This window comes from Anguilla rostrata, chromosome 18 (assembly GCF_018555375.3).
Source record: "Anguilla rostrata isolate EN2019 chromosome 18, ASM1855537v3, whole genome shotgun sequence".
Taxonomy (NCBI): Eukaryota; Metazoa; Chordata; class Actinopteri; order Anguilliformes; family Anguillidae; genus Anguilla; species Anguilla rostrata.
This window is the reverse complement of record NC_057950.1, coordinates 9,655,751-9,676,109: the sequence shown is the minus strand read 5'-3', so window position 1 is coordinate 9,676,109 and position 20,359 is coordinate 9,655,751. Positions and strand designations below refer to the sequence as shown.

Here is a 20,359-nt window from a genome sequence, read left to right as displayed (position 1 = left end):
GTTCCTCAAGTTATGTGTGTTCTATGTTGGAGAAACGTTTTCTTGTTACATGCTATGGGTGTAACCCAAGTATATCCCCCTTGTACGGCCTTCTGACTTCCATGTGCATGTTACACTGAAAGTGAAAGGGCTACCGCTACGAAAAAAACTAGTAGAGACTGCAATTATTGTGTTAATTGTATGCCACATCAGATTAATTTAATATTTTCTACATAATTTCTAGAAAATTTCGAATGTGTTGTGAAATTATTGGTCATAACCTTTACAACGATAGGCCTATAAATAGCCCATATACTCTGTCGCAAGTCGTCTAAAAGCGTTTCCTTTAAAGAAATGCAGTTCTTCTGTTCTGCTTTCCAATGAGTATTATTGCCCCAATTAAGGCCAGTTTGTTGCACTTATTAGATTACAACCCATTATCATGTTACAGTTATGCTGTAAGCATTGTAGGCTATGGATTTTTACATGTTTGGTGGAAATCGAGAAGGAAGCTGGCACGTGTATGTTTTTTTAGCTGGTTCTTTTACTCGGCTACACTTGCAGTGTTAATGAGGATTTTTGTAACCTGGCCCTTTAACTTCGGTGAGTAAAAGGGGGATGGCGTGTCTCTCTAACCTTGCTGAAGGACGCAGCTGTATTTATTGACGTATGCAAATTAATTTAGGGGTGGTCCTAGAAAAAAACAGGAACAAGAATCAGTTTCACATTGCAGTCTGGAGTTCCGGTGGAAAAGGAAAAAAGAGACGTGGCGATTATTGGTGAATATCTGTCCTCCAAGCACATCTCCAGCTCGCGTCTGAGGGGAACGGAGGCACTCTAAAGGGTGAAGCCGTTGAATATTTTCCTTAGCGAAAATAAGTTAATGGGATCGCAACAGCAGTCGTAGAATTTCTGCTAAATGGGTGATTACGGATTCGCCCTGCAATCGGCTAGCCCCAGCGACACTAGCGGTAGCAATAATAACCGTGTTCCAGCGTTCCGTTTGGCGAAATACCGTAACAGCCCGGCGAGTGTGGTTTATGATATCCTGAATAATAACTCGTCTCTGTTTTTCCCCGTTGCAGCTGAGCAAACCATGCAGGATGACTTACTGATGGACAAAAGCAAAGCGCAGCCTCCACAGCAGCAAGATCCAACGAACGTAGATCCCCCTTCAACACCGACCCCTTCATCGGAACCGCCCGCATCGGAGGAGAACCCGACGAGCGTGATCAGTCAAGCAGCCCCGGCGCAAAACAGCAAAGAGAAAGCCCAAATGGAGTCTCCCATCCTCCCGGGTTTGAGTTTCCACCAGCCGCAGGAACCCGGCGGCACGTCCTTGTCCCCTTCCTTTGGGAGCACTTGGTCTACTGGGACCACGAACACCGTGGACGATAGCTTTTTTCAAGGGATACCCTCGGTGAATGGGACAATGCTTTTTCAGAATTTCCCCCACCACGTAAACCCAGTTTTCGGGGGCAACTTCTCTCCCCAAATTGGCTTGGCACAGTCGCAGCACCAACAGCAGCAGCCACCGCAGCAACAGCAGCAGCCGCCGCAGCAAAGGAGGTCGCCCGTCAGTCCCAACCAAGCCCCTTTCCCCCAGAGAAACGCGTACAGTCATCAGACTGTCATGAACAGCAAGGCTTCCTCGTCCTCTGCCTCCTCGTCAGCATGGAATAATCACCATAACGCCGCTTGGAGCACAGCCTCCAATCCCTGGAGCGGGCTCCAGGCAGGCAGGGACCCGCGGAGAGCTGTGGGTGTCGGTGTTGGTGTGGGTGTCGGCGTCGGGGTGCCGTCTCCCCTCAACCCCATCTCCCCGATGAAAAAGCCCTATTCCAGCAACGTCATCGCCCCACCGAAATTCCCTCGAGCTGGTCCCCTCACTCCGAAATCCTGGATGGAGGACAACGCCTTTAGAACGGACAACAGCAACAATATGCTGCCTTTTCAGGTAACCTTGGGGTGTGCTGTTCTGTGATTACCTTATAGCCTAGACAACATTTTCCTACCTCCAACATTTTGGAATGGGCGCAGTAACAATATTTTCGAATGAAAACACATAGGCTATCTGACATTAGCCTATATGCCAGATATGTAGTGTTTTGGTCACTTATAGCCTAGGTAATTGACGAAACATTAAGCTTACAATAGAAACAGCAGCAAATATTGTTTGCTGGTTATCATATGCTACCTGTGTAGGCTGTTTGATAAGCTGGTGTAGGCTACACGTACCTTGCCAACGTAAGCCAATTCGATATATATAATGTAACAGTCAAGTGCTATGGTCGCTAGTCATGTAAATAGCTTATGCGCAGTTGCTCTCCATGAATTTGAAGCGTTTTTTCGTTAATTTATCAAGTTACCAGACCCCTTTCTACGAAACCGTCGACACTGCAGTTGACATTTCGCTCTGTTTTTTGTAGCTATAACGCTAAGTATCTCTTCTTAGAACTGGTTTAAAGATTCCACCTGTACATTAGGTTATGTTTTTATTTTCTATTTAAATTAAGCGTTTTAGGAAAATAATGTTTCTAATGTTCTAATAATTTACACAATTATTTGATCGCGCTGAAATTCGCTGGTGTAGGACGTGACCTTCAGAGCCATATTTCAATGGAGTCTTAGAGTCTCTACATAGCTTTTTGCTGTAAAAATACAATCAATGTATTCTTTTAACAGTATGTGCAATACTGTCAGTTATTAAACTTTTTAATCAGCAGAGGAGGATTTGGATGGATGCATATTACAGTAATACAATTTAGACATCCGTTTTTTTGTTCATTCGATTTAGTAAATGTATAAAAATATTACAGTATGGATTATAATATTGATATTAAGATATTTTAACTGGCTGTGTAATACGCCAAACGCAGCGGTTAATGTGAATATTCAATATGAGGTCAGCTGCCACCATTTTACACTGTGTGATTCACTGGAATGCGTGCATTTGTATTATTGGGGGTGTGCAAATTTCATTTAATTTTTTACGGGAAAGAGGCTTATTTTAAGACCCCGATTTTATAAATGTATGTGTGTATGTATAGCTTTACCACCTGACGTTGAAGGGTTAAGTTCCGTGTGCTCATTATTTTGCCAGCTCACACTGGGATGTTTAAAGGGCACGTTGCTCGTATGCTATTGGTTCATGTCTGGCGAGGGGGCGTAACTTGTGCCGCACTCCTGAAGGTTCCAGGAGATTGGCATATTGCCTGCTGTCATGACATTACACCTATATGAATAACTACTGAATATTTCGATTGGTTTATCAATTGACACATTTATTTAGAAAAACATCGAACTGCCCTTTCCCAACAACGTCCATCAACTGACTAACAAGACATTGATTTCACCCACTCTGTAGGCATATGAAGGTGGTCAGAATAGGGGGGGGGGGGGGGCTCATGGACAAAGGACATTTCACGGTGAATTCAAGGGCTCCTTCCCAAAATTATGTTTAATTGTACTTTGATTATGGTACATGGATACATGTGCTGTTTCTGTAAGTAGCTTGGATGATTACGCAGGCAAATACATGGTTGGATGTTTTTGTATAAGCTCAATCGGGTGCACGCCACATTCAAGCTCAACTGCGCCTACATTTTCCACATGTAGGCCCAGTTGAGCTTGAAGCATGCAATGTTTTATATCAGCATTCTTTCTGTGAGCTGTCCCCTGTTTATCTCTCTCTCTCTCTCTCTCTCTCTCTCTCTGCTCTCTTTCTCTCCCTCTCTCCCTGCCTCCCTCCCTTCATTGTCTGCTCTAAAACGGGCAAATCCAATGGTGGGTACTATATTTTGAGTACCTCTCTGATATGCAGACAGGTGAATTCCAAGTTGGGTAAAAAAAGTGGTGGGCAGGTTTTAATGTGGTTGCCCAGGGGGTGAATTAAATTATTTTTTTAAAACCGGGGCCCCAGTTCCATCACACACAGCTTACACCCCAATTTCAATCGGGGGGAGTTGGGCGTTGTCACTGACAGACAAAAAAAATAAAAACGGGCGGACCTGGGATCTGCGCAATAACGGCTTGTGTTAAAAAAATAAATAAATTAAAAAAGAAGCGTTGAGAGACTTCCCAGCAGTGCTCAGGGAGGCAGCGCCCGGAATGCAGAAACGGGTCACTGTTACAAAACACAGCAACGGACCACGGTGGTGCAATAGCGTACGGCTGCTCCGATTGCCACACGCCATTTATGCACCAAGGTCCACTGTCTGTCTGAAGCGCCTTATCCGTCAGACGGGGCGACCGATCGCTGCAGGGGAAAAACACAGCGAGCGCGATAATGCGTAAAATGACGCACTCTTCGCCTTAGTCTGCTGCTCCTCTGCTGTTTTTTGCTCGTTGCGTTCCTCAGCTGTTGAACCTTACGCTAGTGTGCGAGTGCGATGACACAGCTTCTCTAGCATGACAGAAGCCAAATTAGGCACATCTCGGTCATATTTAAGTAATGATCTTTTTTTTTTTAAATGTTTTGGTTTTTTGCTAACTGGTAAGGAGTGAGATTTTGCTTGTAGGGTGCGATATCCACCCAGAGCCTGCTTGTACAGCTGGTGAAATGCTGTCCCTTTACTGAACCCACTTTGAAGTAGCAGGAGAGTTCATTATGGTCTTCAAACATCATTTGACACATGGTCCCAAATTGCTAGAAGGAATTGCCTGTCACATGCCATTAGTTGAGCGACTAAGCCTTTGTACTTTTAAAAAGGGGAAAAAAAACACCTCATAACATCTTGTGTAAAACACACCGTGCTTGCATCAAATGGTGAGAACCCACTTATCTTTCTGGTACATTTTCATCATATGCAAATATGGGCTTGAAAAGCAGTTTATATCTAAAAATGCTCCCTCTGCCTGCTGTTTGTTTCAGTGTGAGACGCTGATGCCAGCTGGATGCAAATGAAGCACCATTTTAAATGCCTGTGTGCGTTCTCGCTCTTGCGCATAATTGGACACTCCTTAAGAATTTCTTATTTTTTTATCGAACAGCCTTTGAGGCATGAACATTATGATTTGCAGCCAAAAATATTCATTGGACTCAATGGACAAAATTAAAATGTTGAGAAATGTCATGTGATTAGATAACCAGATGTTGCTTTGAGGTAATTGACCTGCTGATTTCAGTTCTCTTGACTGAAGGGCATCAAGTACCCTAGTTGCCCCGTGGTAGGGTCACTGTTGCCCACCATCTATCTGGGTGATTGCACCTGCTGCATCCGAACCTGTCCCCCAGAGCACCTGTGCCTTCAGCTTCAAGTTCCTTTTTCACAGAAAGTGTTGAGAGGTTTAACATGGGGGCATTTAGAGCTCAAAGCATCCTGCGTTCTAGAGTTTCCTCTGTTATGCGGCGATTGGCTGAGCACCACTTACTAAATAAAGTTTGATTCATGTGCACTATTGCACCAAACACCTACGATCGCACGTGCAATAATATGACAGGAATCATCCAGCTTTTGTATCTTGTAAACAAGTTCTTCTGTCAGAAGTGGCTGGAGGTTCAAGTTTTTCTCCCAACAGTGGGGGAAAATACTCTCTTAGATTGGTTGCTCTTTCAACAAATCAATACTAGACGTGCTCCTTTATGATGGTGTAATGGCTCTGGTGTGGTTAGGCTTCGCAAGGTTTGGGCTTGCTCAGTCAAAAAGAAAAAAAGAAAAGAAAAAAGACTGGTTGGTGGCGACAGCGGTGGATGATGAAATTCCAGCCCGGTTGACACTGAATATCGTATGCTGGAGATAAGAGTCTCTCTCCTTCTCCCTATTCATCGCGTGGATACAAGGTCAACCTAGCGCATGCGGCTGAGCGCGGGGAGATCTGCTTACTGCGGTGAAATGGAGGAAAGACAGGAGACGCGATATCGCGGTTACGGCTCTCTGAACAATTCTGCCACTCACTGATTGATGGCCTGGTTCTGTTTGTGTAACAGTGTATTCGGTCAATTGCAATGTTTGCCTTTCCCTCGAAGTAACCTTTTATTTATTAGGCCGCGTTCTCCGCCCTGTCAGATGAGAGTATGGTGGGGTGTTTTTTTTTTTTTTTTTTTTGTGTGTGTGCTGTTGCGCTGACGTCTGTGCAGGATAGGCGTTTGTCTGTCAGGAATGTTTGGAACTCTGGGTTTGGCTCTCCTGTACGTTTCGTTGGGCCCGTTTCTGATCTCAAAAGTGCGTCAGCGTCACACGCTAATCCCTCCGAAACTCTTCGTGGTCGGACGCTCGCGATGACGAGCGGCGAATCTTCCGCGGCGTCTCTCCGGCCCCGTCGCTCCTGCGCCTGCGTTTCAGCTGGCGACCGGCGAGCCGCTCAGCCAGTGGAGCTTTGTCATGTAAATGAAATTAAATATGTAAATGGAATATGCTGGATGTTTCACAGCGACCGCCTCTTGAACGCAGCTGTCGGGGATGCAAATGTTAGCGTTTGCATGTTTTGTCTGTCAGCCGTAGATGTGGCATCTCTTAGCACTGGCCGATCTCCACCGAGCTAAGAGTTTGTGCTCTTGAGGGCCGGTTGAAGGCCTCATTTTGACTTGTAGACTCTATTACTGGCGCCTGGTGTCGTGTGGTTTTCTCATAGATTTGTCTGTAGGTGTGGATTATTGACAGCTTCGCGTGAGAGCCATTGAAGTTGTGATCAACTGCAAGTTTTGATAACACTGGAAAAAATGATACAGTTTTTGCCCGAGTGAAATTATAGAAGTAGATGGTGTTCCTACAGCTCATAGTAGGAACACAATTTCTCTGAGAGTAGCTAGGCTTACTGCACATTGATTTTTAATTTTGCTTAAAGGAAAACCCATTTCTTATAAACGAGAAGAGTTTTCCATTAGCAACTGCTGGCGTTCCCTGAAAACTCACACTGGTTTAATAAAAAAAAAAAAATACCACCTGTACATCATTAGCTTATTCTGCGAAACAGATGAATGGCCATCTTTTGAAGAGACGTTTCTTTGACCGTTTGGTTTACGTTCAGTCTGTTTTAAATATCTTGGACCGTGACGTTTTCACATAAAGCGTCTTTCATACCTGTATTATGGAATCCGTTTTATTGGGGTAGAGTTTGGGGCGGGTGAGGTCATTGCAAAGTCTGCAGTGTATATATAAGCATTCTCTGCTGTTTGGGGGATAATTTATTGCCCAAAACACAAAAGCAGCTCCCTGTCAAAGGCCGTTATCTGAGACGCAAGCTCACTCCATTTTGGTGGACGGTGACGGTAAATAAAGTTTTACGGCGCGCACGTGAGGACTTCCTGACCGCCGCAGACGCGGGGTTTTATTGCCCGGGCCTATCTCTCCCGGCCCTTTGTGTTTAAAGACGTCCTGTGCTGCAGTCAGCAGGGCGGCGGCGTGCAGACGGGCCTGGGCAGACCAAACCAAGAGCTCAGCGTTTTAAATGTTCGCCGTTTGTACAAAGTGGGCAGATTTTTATCAGGGCGACAGCGGCAGGGCGGCCCTGCGGGGGGTGGGGGGGGGGGGAATAAGGCTTTTGAATGCTCAGCCGAAAGCACTACAATAGCGCTGGTGTGCAAACAATGTGCCCCCCCGGCGGCGGCGGCTCCCGGCCGGCCCGGCCCTCTCTGCCGCTCGCTGCCGACGGCGATGGCCCACTTGGCTCCGCCCCCCCACCGTGCGTTCCGTTCAGCTGGGCGCGGCCTGCCGTACGGCCATTCGGAAAAGCAGCGGGTTTTCTTGGCGGGCCTGTTGAAGCGCGACGTCCAGCCGACACTGGCTGAGCCAGGCTGGTGTGGGGTTGGGGGAGGGGGATGGGGAGTGGGAGGGGAAGGGAAGGGGAGGGGGGTGAGGTGAGCCCTGGTTTTTTGGAGGAGAAACCTGCCCCTGCTGCCGTCTGCTCAGCTCTCCTGTGATTTACAGTCACCAGCTTGGACTTGAGGGCTGAAATCGAACGTTTGTGTCAAACGCAGTGTGATTGATGGTTGTTTACTGGGATTGTGTGTGCAGGGGCACCTCAGTCGAAAGTGGGCTTTTCTTTTTCATAGCAGAAAAGGAAATGGTGATATTGCACAGGGTGGACATGTGTGTTAAATGGGCACAGGAGTGTGTGTGTGAGTTTGGGGGGGCGGTGCTTAGACTCTGTGTTAGGTAAAGGTTGGTGGAGCCAGGCAAAGCACACAGGGGTTAGCCATCTTTTCTCACACCGTGGTTGCTCTATAATGTCTGTCCATGATCTGAGCAGCACTGGGGTACTGTCTTAAGTTTCAGGTCAGATGTTCAAAGACGTGATCCAAGCTTGCTCATACATCTGCTGGTGACATGAAGATGTCCCCTGTACACAGCACGCGCACAGACGCAGGCATGCACACGTAAACAAGCCTTCCCACCCTGACATGGCACAAAAGATGTACCCTCATAGTCACGTACACACGCTCACACGTACACAGCACATAACAGACGTGTGCGAGCACACGCACAATCTTTCAAGGCTCTCCACTGCACAGAGAATCTGAGGCACTTCTTTAAGGATGACATGTTTATCTACACAAGAGTCATAACAACATGACCATAAACATCCCAAACGCTCCAATGTTCCTCCATAATCGATGTGCACCATCTGTCAGTTCAGAGATATTAGTTATTCGTCTCATTTTTTTAACCTTTGATGTGTTACGAATGGGGAGGAAAATTAGCCTTTTTATGATAAGTGCTTGTATTTAACAGTTCAAAATATCTTCAAAATGTCAGTCTCATAGTCTTGCAGCAGTAGCAATGATAGATTGTACTGTTCTTGGTCTAACACTGAACTGTGTGCTGCTCTATTGGTGTATTTATTGTTGTGTAGTGTTTTCATTGTAGCATTTGGATGTGTGACACTGAAAAAAACTGTTGTCTCCCTGAGGGAGGACAAAGCTGTTTTTACACACACACACACACACACACACACACACAGACACGCTCAGGGCCAGATTTTGTTGGGCAGACCACTTTGTAAAACAACTTTGTCTCCCTGGGAGTGTTGTTGTTATGACAACCCTGCTGAACTCTGACCTTTGACCTTTTTCGTTTGCAGGACCGCAGTCGGCCCTTCGATGCATTTAGCTTGCACTCTCTGGAGAACTCCTTAATGGATATGATACGGACTGACCACGACAAAGGTAAGCAGCACCCAGCTGCTGGGCAAGCTCTTCATCTGGTCATTTAGGAAAGAATCATTTTGCAGGTTAGCAATGCTCACATTTATTTCCTGTATTTTTGGCTTCATCCAATTCAACAGGTTTTTTTTGTATTTTAGATATAATATTTAATTTATGAAACTATAAATCCTTTTGAATTGCTAGCCCTGACCTGCAAAATCTTGAACAGGTGTTCTCATATGTCAGCGTTGTGTGTTTTCTGTTCTTAATCATTTCCACCCAAAGCCAGAGATGTTTCGTTGTTGGATTTGATTAGAGATTTGGTGGGAACATTTTTTAAATTCCACTGCATGTATTTATTTTGTTTGCCCGGACACATTATGTATGTGTGCACACGTGGATGGATGCACATGCATATTTTTGTGTGTTGTCTGTACATGTAGCACTTTGTGTGTGTGTGTGTGTGTGTGTGTGTGTGTGTGTGTGTGTGTGTGTGTGTGTGTGTGTGTGTGTGTGTGTGTGTGTGTGTGTGCTCATGCACGCTCTCGCGTTTGTGTGAGATCATAGGAAGTGAAAGGTGTTGCGTGTTTTGAAGGCTGGCGCTGTCGGGGCCGGGGTGCAGATGTGCTAAAGATTGACGCGGCGTGACTTCGGCGCAGATAAATGAGTCATCAAAGCTGAGCTCCCCTTCGTACGCATCGGGGGCAGAGAAACAGCTGCCAAACAAGGAGAGGAAGAGAGAGACACGATCCCCGGCGAAACTCGCAGTTTCGACGAAAAGATGAAACGATGCAGTTTCAAGGAAAACAGGTTTTCAGAGGAGTGTAAGGCAGAGCACCGTCAAACCGTTCGGCAAACTTTCTCGGCATTAACCCCGAAAAGCCGTATTGCTCGGCTCTCGGGGTGACGTGGGCCACACGGCTAAGGGTAAATGATATTTCCGTTTCTCTCCTCCTTTACCTTCGGGGTTTAACTGCTGCACTCATCATCGCTCTATCTAGAGTTACACACCGCTGGGCGTCTCGCAAAACCTGGAATGGCACGGACCGCTACGGATTTCTGAATTCTGTTCTCATCCCTGTGTAGGAGCACTGCGTCTGGCACGTTGACAGCTCTTCCTGTAGGGATGTTGGAGCAGGTGTACGTGAATGGCCTGATTATGGAAGCGCAGGCTATCCCTGGCCCAGGAGAGCCACTGGATCTGCTGCCTTTACTTTTTACCCAGAAGTCAGCAACAAATTAGACCCAGGAAATTCGAGTGATGTCGAGTCTTAATGAACTTCGTAAATAAGCTCTTTAATTGGTTGACGGCTCTGAGTAGCACCGTGCGCTTGCTGCCCCTGCGGCTCTTGCAGGGGCAGGAGGTGCCCCCCCCCCCCCAGGGCGTGTACGAGCCCTGTGCCTGGCACCATTACTGATGGATCTGCTCCGATCCAGTGTCATGTGGAAATCTGACCCCAGCCAAAAGCTACCTGGGTCACTTTTCTATTATTAAAACGTGACCCTCTACCCTGATGGAAAAGTGACCCACATATTGTAATTTAGGTTTTTGGGATTGAGGTTCAAATTGGGATGGTGGGGGGGTTTGGGGGGGCGGTGGAAACAAAAAAAAAAGAAAACCTGTAGCCAGATTTTTATCATTGGAGTTACTTACTTACTTTTCTGTAAGGGGGTTCGTTTTCTATAATAGAGAAATGGCCGACTGGTTGCTTTTCCGCGAGGTCGCTCTCCCCTCTGATGCCGGCCATCAGCTTTAGCCTGTGAGCAAGTGCTGAAGCGACGGCGATCGGTGGGGGGGGGGGGTTTGGAGGGAACGGAATCTCTGGAATATTTTCCCTCCTGGCTGTAAATCGCCCTGCCGGGGGGGGGGGGCGTTCCCCGCCGAGTCTGCGTAAACAGTCCGGGTCCCGGGGAAATGCAGGGGCGTAGGACGCGGCGAGCCCATTCCTCCTCGCGTCAGGGCCCCGGAGCACGTGGGCGGAGTCACGCCGAAAAACAACACGTCCGACGCGCTCGCCGTTCCCCTTTCATTTCCCCCCGGCTCCTGCAGCACCGCCGGCCTCGGGAACATGTCCTCATTCAGGGGGATCATAAAGCCATAGAGTCATCGGCGCAGGTCCTGCGGCGGTGGTTAAAGCGCTCTCTCGGCACGTGAGACGCCGGGCCTGTGGTCAGACCGTCGCCGCTCTCGTGCCGGAGAAGCCCGGAATGCCTCCGCAGGCGTTTGTCGCCTGCGTGTCAGAGCGAAACAGGTTAATCCGACCCGAGCGGCCGTTCCGCGGGCTGGGTGTGGCCCGCGATGGGGCCCGGCACTGGGTGTGGCCCGCGATGGGGCCCGGCTCGGGGTTGGCCCGGCGCTGAGAGAGAGGTGCGGACCGTGTGGAGAGGCGAGACGCGGCGTTTCGCTTCCCAGTCGGAGGGCGAGCCCGCAACGCTCCTTGTTTGCTTTCTGCCGGCGTTTGAAGAGGATACAGCTAGGGTGGAGGCCTGGGGAGAGGAGGGGGGGGTGCGTTTTTTGGAGGCGGTGAGGAACACGTGTAGGGGGGGGGAGGTGGGGGGGTTTGATTAGGGGTCGGTTTCATCCTTGTGATCATCTCTAACTCCTGAACGCACATTAATCGGAGGGGAATGGAATGTGTGGGGTGTTTGCGTTCTGTTTTGAAGGGGAGGGCGTCGTGAACAAACGGCTCTTTTACTCTGAGCCCCTGGAACGCACCGAGTCCCTAAAGTGGGTCAGCTGTGCTGAGGGGCGGGGAGTTAGAGCCCTCTCTGCACGTCCCCTCCCCAAACACCCCGGCAGGCCACTGCTTCTGCTGCAGCTCTGTGCTTCTAGCCACTGTCTCACACGCACGCACACATACAAACACGCACGCATAGGCACACGCATACGCACACACACACGCATACACACACACACACACACACGCATACGCACACACACACATACAAACACACAAGCACATGCACACGCACACACATACAATCACACGTGCACACACACACACGCACACAAACACACACGCACACAGACACACACATACAAACAGACATGCACACACACGCACGCATACACACACATTCACAGACACACACACGCGCACACAGTGAGTAGGGGAGGGCTTCTCTCTCATATGTCATTCTCAAGTCACTTGTGTAACAGACTTGTTTTTGTGACCTGTTGGAAGAGCTGTGCGGGTGTTTGTGGATTATTGGGTGCATTTCAGTTTCACGTATATTTCATGAAGGGTCCTTCTTTTTTCCACGTTTTATGAAGTTATATGATGCCGCATTTTGAAAGTTAAAGTATTGCAAAACAACTTGTCGGCTGTAATGAGGTGGTGCTAAGCCTTTTTCTGTTTGCTTTCCTGATCGGAGTCCCTCACCAACAATACTGTCTCTCTTGCTGTGCAGGCCAGAGAAGACTGCAGTGTGTGCACAGTCAATCTGCATGCAAATGTGCTTGCTGAATGCCTCTGTTTTATTCCTCTGCCAAAGTGTGTGTGTGCGTGTGTCCGTGCGTGTGTCCGTGCGTGCGCATGTGTGTGTGTGCGCGTGCTCATGCAGGTATGTGTGTGTGCATCCGTGCTTCTGCATCCACACAGGGCTGAATTACAGCAGTGATCACTGATAGTCACCGCAGTGGTGAAACAGGCAGGTGCAGGTGCTTCTGTCTCTGCTCTGCTCTTATTGCATACAGGCCTGTGTTTGAGGAATAAAAACAGCCGAACGGCAGGAAGTCGGCCAGCTCTCTCACTCTCACTTCACTCACCGGGGTCAGCCAGGGGTCACGTCCAAACTCAACAGACGGGCAACAGAGGTTTTATTTTATTTTTCTGATCGTCTTGTCGAAGCAGCAGAAGTAGGCCCCAGAGCAGCACTAAGCTCATTCCCTCTGCCGCCTCTTCCCATAATCCTCCATTCCTCCTGAGCCTTTCCCAGGGCAGCTGTGGAGGTCAGGGGTCAGGCCTCCGCGCTCACAGCCAGCGGGTTATGAATTCCCGTGTCTCGTGCTTTCCCTGTGAAAAACACCACTGTCTCTCCCGACCCGCTCTCTCCTGTGGAAAGTTTCTCGGAATGAATGAACAAGTGAATGACTAAGCAAATTGACAGAATGAGTGATCGAATGTATGGATGAGTTCATTTTTCGGACAATTCATGCAGGGCTCCGCAGAGCTCCCGTTTTGGGAGCATTTGCTCCTGAAAATTGATATGTGCTAACTGGAAAAATAATTTAGGAGCGCATCTGCTAATCGGGATGCATTAGTGTGCTCCTACGCTTCTCAGCTAAGCAGCCACTTGTGTTGTTAGGGTAATGTTTGCATAGAGCCCTGTCACGCTCAAATGAATGATGATTATGTGGTGGGCATCTTCGGCGGTGAACTTAAAGACATGGCCGCCACGTGCTGATTATATTGTAGCTTCTCTTGCTCATTTGAGTTTTTTATTTCTTCAATCAAGCGGTTTAAGATATTGTTAGGTCCCAGTTATTTCCCAGTTATTATAATACGGATCCATGATCTGGATATGGACCTATGTGCTGCTGCTGTTTTCACGGTAGGAACAGATTGGTTTGTGTATTTGTTTGATCTATATATGTAATGGCTGATATGAAAGGACTACATTTCTAAATTGAACACCTTCGAGGCTAAAAGATGAACTGTACATTAGAGCCCGACCGGTGTGGGATTTCCGTGACCAATGCAGATGCCGATTTTAGAGGGGGGAGAAAATGAATGTATCACCGTTATGGTGGCCAGTACAGCGAACGCTTGAGCCGGAATGAAAGCGGATCTTTCTCTGTGTGGAAATTGCCACGATGCAGCTTTGCAAAAGCACTCCTGAGGCTGCTTGGCTTAAACGACTTATTATCATTAAAGAAAAGATGGTTATTAGCATACAGAAGAATAATTAAGAGCTTGTTTTAATTTTGGTATTGCAGCTGTGGTTGGAATGAACAGCAGCATACAACGGTGCTCCACCAGGACTTAGTCTGGGAGCCCCAGGCTTACACTCACTGCTTGCTAGTGCCGTTAGCCTGCTACACACACTGACGTGACGTTCACTCCTTGAGCTTGCGTACTGTCGAACCGCGTTTCAAACTCACATTGTTCGTTTCCCCGGAGAAAGAAAGAAAGAAAGAAAAAAAAACGAGTCCCAAACTCCATATGCAGGCCTTCTGCAGGCTGTCAATGCAGATCAAGTTGTGTCGTCGTAGGCTGCATTCGATTAGAGGGGGGGTCGGAGGCGGGGGCGGAGAAGAGTGATGAACTCTGGATCGGATCAGAGGGGTGAAAATCTACAATGATTTATCTGCTGTGATTAATTTATAAAGACAATGTATGCTAGTAATTATTTTCGAAAAAGGAGGCGTGCTCATGTGTCAGTGTTTAACCAAAAAAATGTGTATATATATATATTAAGGTCCTCTACATTGGGCACGTCGTCCTTGATTACCAATTGAGATGGTCCGCAAATATCGGCTCAGTATAGAAGTTTCTGGGCTGTACTGCACATGTGTCTACTGCACGTGTATCTGTATTTAAGTACAGAGTGTGTGGAATATGCCCGAGCAGATTTCTGACCGTAGGCGCCGGACCCTGCAGTAAACGCAGCGGACAGCCTGACCCGCTCGCTCGCTCGCTTGCCCGCTCGCCGTGGTGACAGGACCGTCACGTTGCCGTCTCCCAGGCCTTGGCACCTCAGATTTGCAGATTCGGGGCTAGATTACACGCGCTCTCTGACCCCCCCCCCCCACACCCACACGCCCGTGTTCCTCTGGGACGGCCAAGGACTCTGCGCAGGGGGTGGAGAAGGGGGAGGGGGAGTATCATGGAGGGGGTTGATTTGGTTTGAAAACAGAAATGTCAGTTAGAGGCATGATTTAATATGAGACTCAGCAGGCTGAACGGGCGCTTCGCTGGAGCCCTGCGTGCTATTTTTGTCGCTGAAAGACAGACGTAGCCCCTGAGCCTGGTCACTCTGGCTCAGTGGTCTTCGTTTTGGAGCAGTAGGCTCAAGCAGGGATTTATGTTTCTCACCCTTCATTTTTTTTTTTTTTTCCTGGGCATGTAATTAGATGCGTGGGGCAGGATATGTCACCTGTGCTGCGATGCAGACGTTTGCAGAGCGTCTGCGCCTGCGCCTGCGTCTGTGCCTGTGCCTACGCCTGCGTCTCATTCCACCCCGGAACCAGAGTGGCAAATGGCACATGCCCAGTGCTATTTTCAGGAGTAGGGATGGGGTGGGTGGGGGGGGGTGAGGGGGCGGGGGAGTTCAGGGAGAGTTGGAGTGTTGGGGGAGGTCAGTAGAACCAGAATCTTTCTATCAAGTACAGACAAAAACTCTGGTAATAGAAATTATTTGTCATTTTCCGTCATATTTTGTCATATTATATTTTGTACATACATTTTGTGTATCATCATATGCTGATATATTTATACGTTTCCTCATTTTAATATTTTGCTGGGGCAACAGTACAAAAAGCTGAATGGAAAAGCATTAATGCTAATGGCAGCCTGCACTCATGCATACAAAACAAAGCCCTGACAGCAGATTTTCTTATTAACATTTCACTTCTCTTTGGAATAATTGAGGGCTTGCAGACAAAGCCCCTCACTTCAGTGTAGCACGGCGCCGGGGATTGTGGGTAGTTGGGCAGCGAGTGGACGTGTGTGGTGTGGGCGGGCCCGCGGTTGAGCGCGCGTTCGCACGCGTGCGAAAAGCACATCTGCCGTCGTCTGTTTGTCCGTTGGGTCCGAGGCCCTTTTGTCAGACTCTCGGTTTTCGCTTTCGACGCCACAGCCCCGCAGAAGCCCCGTCTGAAGCCCCATCTGAAGCCCCGTCTGAAGCGCCGTGTCGCAATCTGCACACCTCTTACAACACAGACTCTGTGTTTCTCACATTAGACGCTATATATAGAGGCACCAGGGTAAACTGTAAGACACTCTGTGCCCTCTCTCTCGCTCTCTTTCTCTCTCTCTGTCTCTCTGTCTCTCTGTCTCTCTCTCTCTCTCTCTCTCTGTCTCTCTCTCTCTTTCTGTCTCTCTACCTCCCTCTCTCCCCCCCCTCCCAGTCTCTCTCTGTCTGTCTCACTCTCTCTCTCTCTGTCTCTCTCTCTTTCTCCCCCCCTCCCTCTCTCTTTCCATAGAGACTTATCTGTTGAGTTTAAGACCATGGAGGCCGTGTTGAAACATGTGCCTTTTTCACACCAAGCGCAGATGTCCTCGTTGTCTGTTGGATATTTCGACTGTGAGGTTTTCTTTAGGATTGTGAAATGACACCTCAGTTCAGTATCTCGGGCTTACTGAATTAAACCTGTTATTCACCTTCGCCTCACTGATGCTACACCCAGTGATGCCAGTTTAAGTGAATGCGTTTCACGTTCAAATTTCAGTTAATTTTTATGGATTACAAAGGCCTGGAGAAATGAACTGTGCAGAGCACTAAGCAGAATTGTGAGTGATTTGTTTTAAATCGAGCTAATGGACACATTTTGTGTTTGTGAGTTTCTGTGCATGTCATTCTGCACATAAAGGAAAGAATGCACACTAATAAGCTGCAAACCGAGTGGATTTAAGTGAGCCAGAGAAAAATTTATTTATTTATAGAGAGTCCCATTGTGACAGAATCTCATTTACAAGGGAGACCTGGCCAAGAGGGCAGCTCAGTTAAAAGATATTACAAGGAGAAACAGCACATTAAAAATATATGTATTTGTAACAATACCTTTTAAAAACTTTCCAGCATTTTCTCCTCGCCTTTCCTCCTGGATTCCTGCATGATGTATGACCACCATGGTCTACCATTCTCTGTGGTTTCACAGTTATAGTTTTAAATTGTATAATTGACGATGACAGGAAGTGTGGAGCACTGGGTCAGGAGGTGGTGATGTTTTTTTTTGTTTGTTTTTTTATCTCAGAACCTTCCATTAAGGTGTTCCAGAAGTGAATAGCCACAGACATGTAGGATTGGTTCCAAGTTTGGCTAGATTTGTGTGGATTGACATAAAAACAGAGAAAGCTTACCCAAAAACTGCATACAGATAAAGGATTTCATTTGAATTTGAACAAAGCTTCCAATTATGTCCCTTTCAAACACAGCCGCTTGGCTCTTGCAGTGCACACATGCATTGTTGATTGTAATGAGTAGAGCCGTTCTATTGTAATGTATTTCTATGTGAAAGACCTTCTGTTAGTGAGCACTGTCTGATAGTGACCCAGTACCACAGCTCACCCCAAACTCAACCAGACCCCTGAAAGTGCAGTCTGTCCTGGCAGGCTATTTCACATGAGTGCTATAATTGCCTGTTGGACAAAGATCGGGCATGGTCAGACAGACTTGTCCAGAAAGACAGTCTAAAGCTAAGCAATGTATGTATTTTCCAGGACCTCTACGTAGTTGCAAAAAACATTCACATTTTTATCTAGATGGCTTAAATGTATTGTACCCAAGTTAAGCAATGGGCTACTTTTCTCTGGTAGCAAGAATGAAACTTTGATGTTACTGTTTTACTAAACTGAACTCTTTGAAGGATTTGTGAAAGCTACTAACCGCAGCTTGTGGGCTGATAATCCTGTGGATAGGGTTGTTGGGAATATGTTGCCTATTTAGGTACATCTGGCAGCTGTGGACTGCACCTGTTGCCTAACAGGGAGTGGTGAGGGGTACACAAAAGTGAAGTATTTGTGTCAGAAACACCTGAATATTTTCCCATGATTCCATGGTAAAACTCACAAGTCATTGTGTTTCTAAATATAGACCACTTGAAGTGTGTGCGTGTGCGTGTTCACATACGCTCGGCTGTCTGTGTTTACGTACAATACCCGGAAATTCCTTCTCTGGCAGAGTGAATGTCAAGTATGTGACATCTCATGCCTTTCCTCCAGACCGCTGTGGAACCGTCGGCATTCCGAAGGCCCACGGCCAGGATTCTTCTCCCCTTTGTCCCTTTAGCACGATCCGCACGCTGAGACGCGGCCGACACGCGCCCTTAAGTGGGAACTGAGTGTAACGTGTGAATGCAGTGAATGCTAACGGCTATGCTAACTCGCCGTTAAGAGGGAACTGAGTGTAACGTGTGAATGCTAACGGCTATGCTAACTCGCCGTTAAGAGGGAACTGAGTGTAATGTGTGAATGCAGTGAATGCTAACGGCTATGCTAACTTGCCGTTAAGAGGGAACTGAGTGTAATGTGTGAATGCTAACGGCTATGCTAACTCGCCGTTAAGAGGGAACTGAATGTAGTGTGTGAATGCAGTGAATGCTAACAGCTATGCTAACTCGCCGTTAAGAGGGAACTGAATGTAACGTGTGAATGCAGTGAATGCTAGCGGCTATGCTAACTCGCCGTTGAGAGGGAAACTGAATTAAATGTTTGAACGCGGTGAAACGTCTCCGATGCTGACGGCTGTGCTAACTTGCCTTCCCGCAGGACGCATGGGCCTGAATTTCCACCACCCAGGAGCAGATCACATAATGGCACTGAACAGTGAGTATTGCCCTTTCCCGCCTTTTCCCCTGCTTTTTTTTATCAGCTTTATTGCCTCGTAGGTGCTGGGTGAGTCAAGATGGCGTCTTGTGATGGCACCTACCCATTCGCTCAAAGCAGAACTGCTCTCTCTATAGGCTCACAGTTATAGAGCAGCATTTCAGACTATCACAGATCCATGCGGGTTAGGGCAAACTCGTACACAGATTTCAGATCAGCTGATTTCAACAGCAGGGAATTCTGTTTCAAAATCAGAAAATTAATCTGTATGTTGAAACTTGGAAATGATCGGGACTTTGTAACCATTAGCTGTAACTTTAATCACTGTAATTTATTTGACGGAGCTCTTTGGTTTCCTGTGGCCTTATGGGTAGGGTTTTTATGGATCCCTGCAGTGTGTGCTACAGAGAGTACTTGTGCACCCGGCTGCCCCTTAGCCAGACAGGGATCCTGGATGAACCCAACCCCCTTAAGATGTCAGGGTTCAAACTGTGTCTCACTGTCTGACCCCTGACCTCTGACACCGGGAGCCCCACTGGGCTCAAATATAGCTCCCTGTGAACCTTTAGAAACATTTCTAGAAATTTGCTGTGCGTAAGGTGATATTTTTGCACCATTTTCACTCCCGGTTACCAGCCAAACTGGGAGGACACCTCGTGGGAGCATTGGCAGTTCAGAGGAAGGCAACGTCTTAAATTAATTCATATATATATATATATATATATATATATATATATATATATATATATATATATATTTTTATTTTTTATTTTATTTTATTTTTTTATTTACTTATTTCCCTAACATGTCGTTGCCACGTTTCATTTTTAAAAAACATGCGGTGGAGTGATTTCCATGGGCTTGGTGTCTGTTGTCCTAAAGGCCAATTGGACCAGGAGCCAAGAGGAAGGGCTCTGTCTCCACAGCAACCTGTTAGTGGGCGGGGTTTCAGGTTTCTCTGACATTACTAGACCTGTGGTTCTGCAGGGAAACCCAATCCGGGTTTTGAAGATGGAAGAGAGGGTGGAGAATCTTTACCAACCTGAGGCAGCAAATCATTACTGGAGAAAAAGAGCTGGAGAGGCAAAAGAAGAAGTGAAGGGAGTGGAGAAAGAAGATAAGAGAAGGAGAGCAAGATCCAAGAAAAGAGCAGGATGAGGAAGAGAAAGAGAGGAAGCAAAAATTATACCTTGACATGCTCCCATCTGGGACATCACCATCCTCCTCCTGGTTTTGGGGTAGAACCGACAAGCCCCCTCCCCCCATGGCAACCTCACCCTGTGTGCTGAGTCTCTCCAGTCTCAGCCAGCTCAGAACCATGTGACACGTGCATGTTGCCCCGAGGCCCTTCTGCAGGCTGCAGTGCAGGACGGGGCGTAAACGCTCAGAAAACGGCGGGCGGTGGGGCGCTTTAATTAGCACTGGAGTGTTTGTGAAGGGGGGGGGGCGCTGTTCTTTTTTAAGAAGCCTCTCGGCATGACACGTTGAGACCTGGGAGAAGGCTGCAGTCAAACAGGCCTCGAAGCCCCAGCTATGTTACTCTAGGCCAGAGTTTTGTTTCCACACGAATTAGGTATCTATCGGCATTTCCTTGGGTCCCCTGGGAAAGGCTGCACGGGCCCAGGTGGGCGTTTGAAGTGTGAGGTGGAACTCAAAGACAGATTGGTGCTGACAGGCCTTTGGAACGGGATTCCGCTGCGTTACGATGTCACGACGGTATTTAGCGTTTGCACAGTTGAGTCTTTTGGAAGCCTGAAAGGCTGTAGTCGTGCTTTATCTCCCTTTTATTTCCTGTGTTATTGAAGTT

The 20,359-nt window shown here is 47.5% G+C and overlaps 1 protein-coding gene across 5 annotated transcripts in view; it reads left to right on the top strand.

Moving 5' to 3' along the window:
* cpeb3 (cytoplasmic polyadenylation element binding protein 3) overlaps positions 1 to 20,359 on the top strand; it is a 40,042-nt gene that overhangs the window by 1,851 nt on the left and 17,832 nt on the right. For 3 of the 5 annotated variants that reach the window (XM_064318095.1, XM_064318094.1, XM_064318096.1), the window contains exons 2-4: positions 1,065 to 1,936; positions 9,001 to 9,085; positions 18,496 to 18,552. In XM_064318095.1, coding sequence (XP_064174165.1) covers positions 1,065 to 1,936; positions 9,001 to 9,085; positions 18,496 to 18,552 — 1,014 coding nt within the window. Of the gene's footprint in view, positions 1 to 600; positions 824 to 1,064; positions 1,937 to 9,000; positions 9,086 to 18,495; positions 18,553 to 20,359 lie in introns of those variants that run through there. The other 2 variants (XM_064318098.1, XM_064318097.1) reach the window with 2 other exon arrangements.